This window comes from Gossypium raimondii, chromosome 5 (assembly GCF_025698545.1).
Source record: "Gossypium raimondii isolate GPD5lz chromosome 5, ASM2569854v1, whole genome shotgun sequence".
NCBI lineage: Eukaryota > Viridiplantae > Streptophyta > Magnoliopsida > Malvales > Malvaceae > Gossypium > Gossypium raimondii.
In genome coordinates, this window is record NC_068569.1 from 52790971 (window position 1) to 52802373 (window position 11403).

Here is an 11403-nt window from a genome sequence, read left to right on the forward strand (position 1 = left end):
ATTATTTATTAAAATATAATTTAAACGCTAAGAATAAATTAATAAAAATTACATAATAAAAAAATAATAAATTTCTTTTGTTCATGTGGTATGTTTGGTTTTTTTTTTTTTTTTTAAGCAAAGGTTTAAATAGAGTCGAACAAAATAGGATACGGTGAGTAGAAGGAACCATGAAAAGCAAACGGAACAACATGAACTAAGAGAGTCCTTACATTACCATAAGTTTATTGTACACCATACTAAAACATAAAATCTAACAATTTTTTGGCCCAATATGGAAATAATTCCAATGTTCTTATTCATTTGGGCAAAATTATTGGGTGGACAAATAATGATAACACTTTGTCCATGATTTCGTTATCTTCAATACCAAAACCATCATCCTTTTGGTATATCATTAAAGACACTCTAGCATGGCTTATAGCCATTTCAATAAACTTCCGAGAGAAAGGAGATTTAGCCATTTGATCTTCATTTATCTTTTTCCATTCTGCGTCAATTAACTTCCATATGTGCTCACGAGCTTCTTCTTCAGATGCTCCACTTTCGTACATATAACATTGGATGGATTTAGGAACATCACCTCTTTTTAGCTCATACTAGTTCAAAAAAAAAAAAAAAAAAGGGGCAAGATATCACTATTAGAGTAATTAATTAATGGAAATTTCAAGTTTGCTATTGTATGTATTGCTTACCGATGATGTCCCTAAATCATTTGCTAATCGTACAAGTATGTTGGCATGATATATTATATCGGGGTAATATTCTTGGAAGTTGCGCAATCCCTCTTCCGTTATATGATGAGTTGCCAAATAGGTATGAGCAAGCATTACATGACCCGTTATTGAAATCCAAGCATTATCAAGGTACTCTTTTAGGGTTGGCGTGTATCCACTGTAATACCATTTTGCCTCCAACAAATATGCTTTACAAAGATCCGTCCACTAAATGAATAACACAAATCAGATAGGGTTAGTGAGAAAAGCAAGAGAAAGACTAGAAATTGGTTTAATACCGGTTTCTTGAGGAAGGGAATGACATCTATCCCTTGTTCCTTAAGAATGTCAAAAGCGATTTCATTTATGAAATTGTAAAGAGCAAGATAATATATCTTCATAAAGTTTGGAAGTCTCTGTATTGCATTTATATCCCATCTGAAATTACACAACATATATATTAAAGCTTACTAAGCTTTGGTAAGAATTATCAAGAGTAGATAAAATCATATGGGCAAACCTCTCAATAACATCTGTCAAGAGTTCCAACTCATCTAAGGTGCCATAAACATCATAAACATCATCTAAACATGTTACCAGAGCATTAACCTTTGTCTGAATTCTTCTACTTTTCGTATCCTGAGGAGTAATTACCATTCCCACACTCCATAAAAAGTTTGACATAATCCTATCTCTAGCAAAGCCAAGACTTTCGCCAAGACCAAGTTCCTTCCACCATCTATTAAAAAAAAAAAAACCAAAATCATACTTATGTTGAAGCATATATGATTTAATTTTGAACTAGTATGTAGTAGGCTTACTTACGTTGAAGCATATCTAAAATCTTCCAAGTGCGTCGATTGGACTATGTTGTAATCCAATATAGCAAGCTCTAAAATAATGGGATTTTTGTCCTTGTTTTTCTCATACACATCTATGAACCATCTGGCTTCCAACCTTGGCATCCTCCAATGTAGAGGAAGCTCAAAGGCTGTTAGAGTAGTAACTAAAAGCAGTTTGTTATAAAGAACGCTTACTGTTAAAATAGTTAGTTACAGTTAGTCTGTTAAAACAGTCAAACGGTTACGTACATTTACCTATAAATGCATGAGCTTTCTGCATGCATAATAAGAAGAAGAATTTTCCTTATTTCTTTATTGTTTTCTTGTTATAGTTTAACATGGTATCAGAGGTGATATCCTTTTCAATGATTTTTACCTAAAAATCTGCTGTGCATTTGTCGAAATGGCTTGCAGTTCTGCTGATGGTATTATCGACAGTAGGCTGTTCTCTACAAAGAAGATTAGCATTCTGCTTGATGACAGTAACTACTTTCTTTGGAAACAACAGGTGCTTTTGGTTGTCAAAACGCATAAGCTTCAGCATTTCTTGGATGAACAAGATCCTCCCATTCAGTTTCTTGCTGATGAAAATGGTGGTTGTTGTGAGAATCCAGATTTTGTTCACTTTGAGCAGCAGGATAGTGCACTTGCATCATGGCTGTTATCTTCCATAAGCTCATCTGTTCTGCCTCATTTGATTGGCATGGATACAAGTGCTAAGATTTGGAAGGCACTTGTCACTCTGTATGGCAGCAAAACTACCTCCAAGTTGATGTATTATCGTCGGACCTTGCATTCCCAGCGCAAGGGTGAGTTGAGCATGAAAGACTTCTTGGTCAAGATTAAAGGTTGTTGTGATAATCTTGCAAGCTGTGGTGAGATTATCAGTGAGCATGATCACATCACTGCGATTCTAAATGGTCTTTCACCTGACTATGAGTCTATTATTACAATTGTTACATCGAGTCAAATTCCTTACACTGTTCAAGGGGTTACATCCATGCTTCTTGATGCTGAAGCTCGACAACAGCTCGTGAATACTGAAATATTGAGTTCTGCTAATATGGTATCTCATCAGTCGTCTGACTCTACAGGGGCTAGTGGTTCGATTCCTGCCTATAACTCATCATCTGCGAGTAGGGGGCGTGGGCGTGGCCGGTTTCATTCAAGAATCCAGTGTCAGTTGTGTGGAAAGGCCGGTCATTTAGTTGATCACTGCTATCATAGATTTGATTCATCTTATAAAAGTAATAACTATAGGCCCCCCCACAAGCAAATGTCTGTATGGTTGGGTCTGGTACTACTTCACCTTGGTTTTCTCCTCCTCAGCCTCAATGGAGTCCACCAGGTTGGTGTCTTCCCACTCATCCATCATCTGTTTGGACTAATCCATTTGTTGGAAATTCTTCGCAGCAGGTCCCTGCTCAAACCTCATCACAGGCATACATAGCAACACCTGAAACAGTTGCTGATAATGCTTGGTACCCGGATTCAGGTGCTACACATCATTTGACAAATTCAGTTAATTCCATTGGTGATAGTCAACCCTTCAAAGGACCAGGTAAGGTATTTGTTGGAAATGGTTCAGTTTTACCTGTTGTGTCTACTGGACAGTTGTCTTTATCCACTCAATCTCGACCTCTATACATGCGTTCATTGCTTCTTGTTCCTGGCATTACTAAGAATCTCTTATCTGTCTCCAAGTTTGCTAAAGACAATCAGGTCATGTTTGAATTTTTCCCTAATCGCTGCAAAAGTGATTTGAAAACAAGGGAGGTTTTGCTTCATGGCTCTGTTCATCAAGGGCTGTATAGACTTCATGTTAATTCATCTGCTGGGGCACATGCGTCTTCTAAGTCTGCTCACTGTTTTACGTCTAGTGTTAAACTTCCGCTTAGTGTTTGGCACTATCGACTAGGACATCCCTGTCGTGCAAAGCTTACTAAAGCACTTATACAATGTAATGTTCAGTTTTCTGATAGCAACAAATTTGTTGATTGTACTGCTTGTCATCTTGGTAAGGAATGTAAACTTCCTTTTTCAAAATCATCTACTACATATACGTCGGCTCTACAGCTTGTTGTGGCTGATGTTTGGGGACCAGCTCCAACTGCCTCTAATGGATTTCGGTATTATGTTGCTTTTACTGATGCCTACTCTCGGTATACTTGGCTGTATTTTTTGAAGAACAAATCTGATGTCTTCACAGTGTTCCCTCAGTTTCATCGCCAAGTTGAAAGAACACTTGGTGCAAAGCTTCAGTCTTTACAAACAGATGGGGGAGGGGAGTTTCAGGCATTGAAGAGTTATTTAAACCAACAAGGTATCGTGCATCGTCTTACTTGTCCTTACACGTCAGCTCAGAATGGCCTTGTTGAGCGCAAACATCGACAGATTGTTGAGTCAGGGCTTTCCATGTTAGCTCATGCTTCAATGCCCTTGCTATTTTGGAATGAAGCTTTACAGCTGTGCTCTTGATCAACAGGTTACCCTCTCATCCATTAAATGATACCTCACCATATGAAAAGTTATTTCAAACAAAGCCTGACTACTCCTACCTTAAAATCTTTGGTTGTTTATGCTTTCCCAACCTTAGGCCGTTTACCAAGTCAAAACTACAGTTTTGATCAACACCATGTGTTTTTCTTGGTTACTCCCCTTACCATAAAGGTTACAAATGTAGAGATTCCAATGGCAAAGTCTATGTCACCCGTCATGTCACCTTTAATGAAAATGTTTTTCCATATAATAGTTCCTTCTCAGCAACTACTACACCTACTACACCTACTCCACACGTCAGTACTAAGCTCTTAGTTCTACCTACTCCCCATGCACCATGTCCAAGTACACTGCCTACACCTCCACCTATTACCACATCTACTTCTACTACACCTGTCCTGTCACAATCAATACCCACCCCACATGTTTCCACCCATAATATCTTGCATAGTCCACATGCGTCCACATCACCTATGTCAACTTCCCAACAACAAATCTCTTCTTTACAACCTGCAACTATGCCATCGTTACCTCAACAATCAGTGCACCCACTTCCACAGTCATCTACTAATACACATAAAATGGTAACCCGAAGCAAAGCTGGGATTTTCAGGCCAAAGGTATACCTTAGCATGACGGATTCTTCACCCAACGATGATCCTCCTGATATTCATACAGCAATGACATATGAGTGTTGGCAGAAAGCAGTTTACAATGAATTGCAAGCTTTGACTAGCAATAATACATGAACTCTGTGTTCTCTTCCAGAAAATTGACAAGCAGTAGGGTGCAAATGGTTATTTAAAGTCAAAAGTCTGATGGATCCATTGACAGACACAAGGCTCGGTTAGTCGCAAAAGGGTTTTCTCAACATGCAGGGTTTGATTTCCATAATACGTATAGTCCGGTAGTGAGATCTTCTACCATTCGCACTGTTCTTTCACTTGCGGTTATGCAAAAGTGGTCTCTACGGCAAGTTGATATAAACAATGCATTCCTTAATGGAGAGCTTACTGAAGAAATCTACAAGGAACAACCCCCTGGTTTTGAAGTTTCTGGTGTTGCTGGTCAAAAGTTGGTCTGTAAGCTAAACAAAGCTCTATATGGGCTGAGGCAAGCTCCCCGTGCCTGGTTTCAGACTCTTAAGGAGTATCTTGTGACGCAACTTGGGTTTCTTGGATCCAAAGCTGATTCTTCCTTGTTCATACGGGTGTCTGAAGGAAAGCACCTCTTACTTATGGTCTACGTCGATGACATTGTGATCACTGGCAGTCATGAAAAGGATATAGAAGATGTTATTCAACGCCTTCATAGCAAGTTTGCTCTTAAGGACATAAGAGAACTTAGTTTCTTCTTGGGAATAAAAGTTCAGCGCACGCCCCAGGGATTGTTACTAAGTCAGAAGAAATATGTTATAGATCTTTTTGAGAAAACTGGAATGCATGGAGCAGCAGCAACACCAATGCTTATGGTAAGCATTCCCAAGCTAGTAGCCTCAGATGGTAGCCCGCCTTTCTCTGATGTGCATCTGTATAGGAGTGTTGTCGGTATGCTACAGTATGTGTGTATTACCCGACCGGATTTATCATTTTGTACTAACAAACTTAGTCAGTACATGAGTGCTCCAAGTGAAACTCATTGGAAAGCACTCAAATGTGTCTTACGATATTTAGCAGGCACCATGGATCATGGACTATGTCTTACAGCAGGATCACGAGAACTGGTAGCTTACTCTGATGCTGACTGGGCCTCATCTGTTGAAGATCGTCGGTCTACATCTGGGTATGTGATATATCTTGGTCCAAATCCGGTGGCCTGGTGTTCAAAGAAACAGACGGTGGTGTCTCGGTCATCTGCTGAGGCAGAATATCGCAGCTTGGCCAATTGTGTATCTGAACTATTATGGATCCAACAGTTGCTGAATGAAGTTAAAATGCCAATGTCCAAGGTGCCAATCATCTGGTGCGACAATTCATCAACAGTTTCTGTCGCTGAGAATCCCACACATCACACCAAGATGAAGCATGTTGAAATAGACCATCACTTTGTTCGTGAGAAGATTCTTGCTGGTTGCCTACAAGTTAGCTTTGTTCCCTCAACTCAACAAATTGCAGATGTCCTCACAAAACCAATCACACCGAAGCTGTTTTCAAGTTTCAGACATGCTCTTAGAGTCTTAACGACAAAAGAGCTTTGTAACTCAAAAGACAAACAAGCAGAGGGAATGTTAGAGTAGTAACTAAAAGCAGTTTGTTATAAAGAACGCTTACTGTTAAAATAGTTAGTTACAGTTAGTCTGTTAAAACAGTCAAACGGTTACGTACGTTTACCTATAAATGCATGAGCTTTCTGCATGCATAATAAGAAGAAGAATTTTCCTTATTTCTTTATTGTTTTCTTGTTATAGTTTAACAAAGGCATGGTCCACAAGCATCCGAAGATATTGATCATCATTGTTCTCCTTCAAATATTGTTTTAGAAGTTTAGCTGCTAACTCTCTTGCATTCTCTAGCACTGTTTCACCTTCTAATAAGAGGTATGAAGCCTCATACAGGTTGAGCAGTCCCTTGAAATCTTGATTTAGGCTTGATTTAATGTTTCCAACATCATCCATGAAGCAAGTGAAAACATCTAGTGGATGAAAATAATTCAATGTTAAGTATCATTAAATTAGATATAAAAATTGATACATCCAAATTTTTAATATTTGTTTTTACCTTGATCCACCTTATACCCATGTTGTCTAAGCAGTCTAAATTCAAGAGCTGTAGCATATAAATTGTCTTTTTTCCATGCAGCAGTACCGATGCGATCAGTACTTATATTCTTCAAAGTTTTGTTTATTTCAGCTTCAAAATGATGGGACAAACCAAGTCTTTGTAAGGTATCAACAAGCTCAAGTTTCTCCAAAGAATCCACCATATTTCCAAGCATCATCCTCACTTCTTCCTGGAATTTGCTTGCTCGTTCATTGTATGATTCATCCTATGCACACAAGTCAGAACAAGTTTTTGTTAGCTTTCTCCAAATTTAGTTTCATTAGGGAAACAAAGGAAAAGAAAAACAAAAATGGTGTCAACTGCCACATATATATGCACAAAGAATGTGAAATATACTTGTACAAAACCATCTCTGAGTGACTGAACATAATCATAATCCCAAATAGGACGATGGTAATTAGCTGATCGTCTAATTTTTCTGCCGTCTTTGTAAGGCCCAATTCTATGCCCAGGCCCGAATATTAAAACAAGATAAACAACAGTCCAATTACAAAGGAAAATAACAAGCCCAATGTAGCCCATGGCTTAAAACAAAAATTAAAAACCCAGCCAAGACAACATTAACATTTTCGTGAAAGTTGCCCCAAAACCCTAGCGCGCATGCCTCGCATGGCCTCCTCGTCCCACGCCCACTGCACGCCTCTGCCACCACTTGTCGCCACGGGCACCTGCAAGGAGAAGAAGACACGCGGACTAAAAAGAAAACAACAAAAGAAGAGATAGACAAAAAAGAAACTACAGAGAATAGAACGGAAAGATTTTGTATTTTTGGCTATAAAGGCCGAACGTTTTCTTGCATCTCTCTCCTTCGATTTTCTTTGTAAAAAACACACATTAGAAATCAAAACAGCAAAAAAATAGAAGTTCAAAAAGGTTAAACCTTTATTTTTTTTCTTTCTATTCGTTTGATTTTCATTTTATTTTATTTTATTTTTGCCTTTTTTTTAACTTCATTTTAATAAGAAAAATATAGAAATAATAACAAAAAGGAAGGGAAACTCACCGGAGTAGATCGTGACCACGCCGCCGGAGTCTCTTTCCTCCATCGCTGAGTCGGGTCTGTCAAGGTCGAGGGTCCCCTTTTGCTTCACTCCTCGCGGGTTGAGAGAGCCCAGCTCTCAAGGACGACGTTAAACGGGGCTGCAAAGCCCATCCCATCGTGTCGCCAGTCGCAAGTCGACGGCGGCGTAGTTGAACGCCGGAGGAGCCCTAAGTCGGAAGAGGGGACTGTGCGAGGGAGAGGCCATGGGGACTCTCTGTGTTTTATTTTAAAATAATGTTAAACTTTTTTTGGGGGTTTCTTTGCTAAAAATAAATGGCAGAAAAGGAAAGCATTTTTTGCTTTTATGGATTGCAAAACAGTGCCGTTTGAGGGGGGAAATCAGCACATTCTTGCCCTTAATGGTTAATTTATGCATTTAGTCCCTCCGTTTTGCAGTGAAGCGCAATCCAACTTTTTGTTTCTTTTAGACTTGGGCTGCGAATTTTGTTTCTGCTTCAATCAGGTCCTTTGACCATGTGTGCCCCTTTGCACTGAAACGCTGCGCACAAGGGGCTTGGGATATTTCTTCCTTCGCTCCCTGATATTTTTAGCACGTTGCAAATCAGTCCCTCGTTCCATCTTTTAATTTTTTAATTATCCCCTTTATTTTATTTCTGGTTTCAATCATGCCCATTACCTTTTAACCCCATTTTTTTGGGTACATTTTTAAACTGTTTCTTTTATTATTTAAGATTTTCTTTTATATGTTATTTTATTTTAGACTGTTTTAGATTAACTAGTATTTATCTCAAGCTTTTTATACGTTATTTATCTTAAATACATGTGTTTGCATTATCTATTTTGAATTTATATGTACTATGTAATTTAGATTGTTTCCTATACTATTTATTTTGAAATTCTTTATATTGTTTATATCAAAACTGTTTTATTTTTGTTTAGAGTTTCTATACATTGAGTATTTTAACATTATTTATCTTACATTGGAACGCATTATATATACTAATTATTTTAAAATCATTTGGTACTTTTTCAGCTATGATATACGTCTTATGTTTATTTATTATCCATTTTAAAATTTTTCCTATCTTACATTTCTATATGTACATACATATTACTTTTAAAATTTTTATACATAGTATTTTAAAATCGTTTTGTATAAACGTTTTTATTTTTATTTTATTTGTTCAAAATTCATTTATTATCTCTTCAAAATTATCCTACATTTATTTTACACTACTCATTTCAAGTTATTACATATGTTATTTAATTTATTTGTCTTTGTTTATCAATACTGATTTTTTAAATAATGTATGTCGAGTGGTTATTTTCATTGTGTGTACCATAATTAGTTTACTCGTACTTTCATATTATTGTCATATATTTGTATAATTTTATCCATGTATCATTATTCCATGTTTATTATTATATTGTTATTTCATGTCATCATTTTGTAAATTAAACCCCAACATAGTTGTCCAATGTGGATTGCTTTATTTTATTCTAAGTAAGATAAATGCTTACCTTCAAATAAATTACCGCTATTATTCGAAAGGAATTTTGTTAAATAAGGTAATATTTTGCATTTTGGAAATTTGAGAAATTGTACCCTAACTTACTGGGTCTCGATTTTCTCATTAAACCCAAATAACAAAATATCCTTTTAAATTTCAAACATATAAAATTTCGAAAATAAAGGTAAAATTTCAGATTTAGAAAATTAGAAATCGTGCCTAACTTCTGGGCTTCGATTTTCTCGTGATTCTAAATAAACCGAATATCCTTTTAAAATTGAAATAAATGAGGTTTAAACAAAAAATATATGCAAGCTTACTCTCGAAAATACGAGGTGTCGTGTCCTAACTTACTGAATGTGACATCTTGTTACTTCGAGATAAGAAAGCATTTTTCCATTTTGATTTATCCAAGTATTTTTTTTTAAAAAATAACGCAATATAAAGAAGGATCGTATTTTTAAATTCTTTTCGAGTTTTTAATTTTCGACACCAAGACATTAAGTAATCAACTAGGTACCAATTCTGGGCGTATCGAGGGTGCTAACCCTTCCTCGTGCGTAACCGACTCCCGAACCCGTTTTTCTGAATTTCGTAGACCAAAATCGTTGTTTTAATAAAAATTAAATCGTTTATTAAAAACCACTTTTTGAGGTGACCCGATCACACCTCATCAAAAAAAGGATTGGTGGCGACTCCCATTTTAATTTTCGTTTTCAAAACCCAAGTCGACCCCGTTTTCTTCAAAAAAATGGTGTCAACAGTCTTCAATAGAGGTTTTGTTTGTAACAGCACTCTGTGAGGCAGAAAAAACTGTTAACCTACGAAAGCTTGACCCATTGTATGAGAAGCTTTTCAATTTTGAGTGTACGGGGAAACTACACATCGGGAATGAACTAAACAGGCAAAAAGCCATTTCTGAAACTTCAACCTACTGCTCAATAGATCGTTATCACTTGGTATGGAGAACGTATTGTAAGAATGCGAAGTTGTATATATAGAAGTAATTTTTGTTGATACATGCATCAACAAACCTTAATAGATTAATAAAATATTAAATGCAATGATAAGACATTTTATACGGTCGTTAGTGCCTTTCTTTTATTAAAAATATGATTCACATTCTTTGATTTTTCTTTTACTTTTTGTCTCCTTGATTTTTATTTTATTAATAATTTAAACAAGTTTTTATTTCAGTGATATTCTCAAGTAAAAAGAAATATGCATTATTATATTATTTTAAATAATTAGAATGCAAAATAATTCTTAATTAAGATATTTGAGATATTCTATGATCAAACTTTGTTTACGAAAGTGTTATTTCTTCTTGGACCTCAATATGAATGGACATAAATATGTGAACTTCCTTTTAAGTACTAAAACAAACGAATTAAATATCCTTTAAAATTTTAAAATTAACAAAATATGCTATCTAAATAAGGAATTTATTATTTATTTAAAATTAAATTAATTCATATTTAAAAATATAATTTACAATATATTAATCTACTTCAAAATTAATAAATTTAAATCTGAAATTTAAATTATATGTTTCAAAATTTCAAACTTAATAAAGTATATCTATTGAAGAATGTAAAAAGTAATTTAGTTAAATTTAATTAAAATACAGTTCTAAATAAGTAATTTTATTATTTTATTTAAACATAAATTAATTAATATTTAAAATTAGAATTCACTTTATATTAATCTACTTCAAAATTAATAAATTTAAATAAAATTAATCATTTTATTTAAATTTAAATTTAATTACTTTTCTTTATTTAAGTATATTAAAAATAAAATAAATCAATTTAAGTAAAATATATTTGTTAATTTATGATTAATTTAATTCTAAATTTTCAAATTGCATATTTAAAAGAATAAATATTTAAATATTGATAGTAACTTCTATAATTATAAATATCAATAATTGTAAAATGGTAATCCATCATAATTAATATTTGATTAATTAGTAATATATGATTATAGCAAAAAAAATTAAATCATATATATTCTTACTAAATTACTAAATTAGGTAGGTATGGCTCTAGC

At 35.0% G+C, this 11403-nt stretch overlaps 1 protein-coding gene across 1 annotated transcript; it reads right to left on the reverse strand.

Annotated features, from left to right (window-relative positions):
- Window positions 1-299: 299 nt before the first annotated feature.
- LOC105766550 (terpene synthase 10) lies at window positions 300-10267 on the reverse strand. The gene is made up of 10 exons (XM_012586045.2): window positions 10114-10267; window positions 7174-7262; window positions 6775-7042; window positions 6471-6688; window positions 3591-3593; window positions 1542-1699; window positions 1237-1455; window positions 1016-1154; window positions 696-944; window positions 300-599 (listed from the first exon to the last, which is right to left on the reverse strand). Exons 1-10 carry the CDS (start codon window positions 10265-10267, stop codon window positions 300-302), a joined length of 1797 nt encoding a protein of 598 aa, XP_012441499.1.
- Window positions 10268-11403: the final 1136 nt, after the last annotated feature.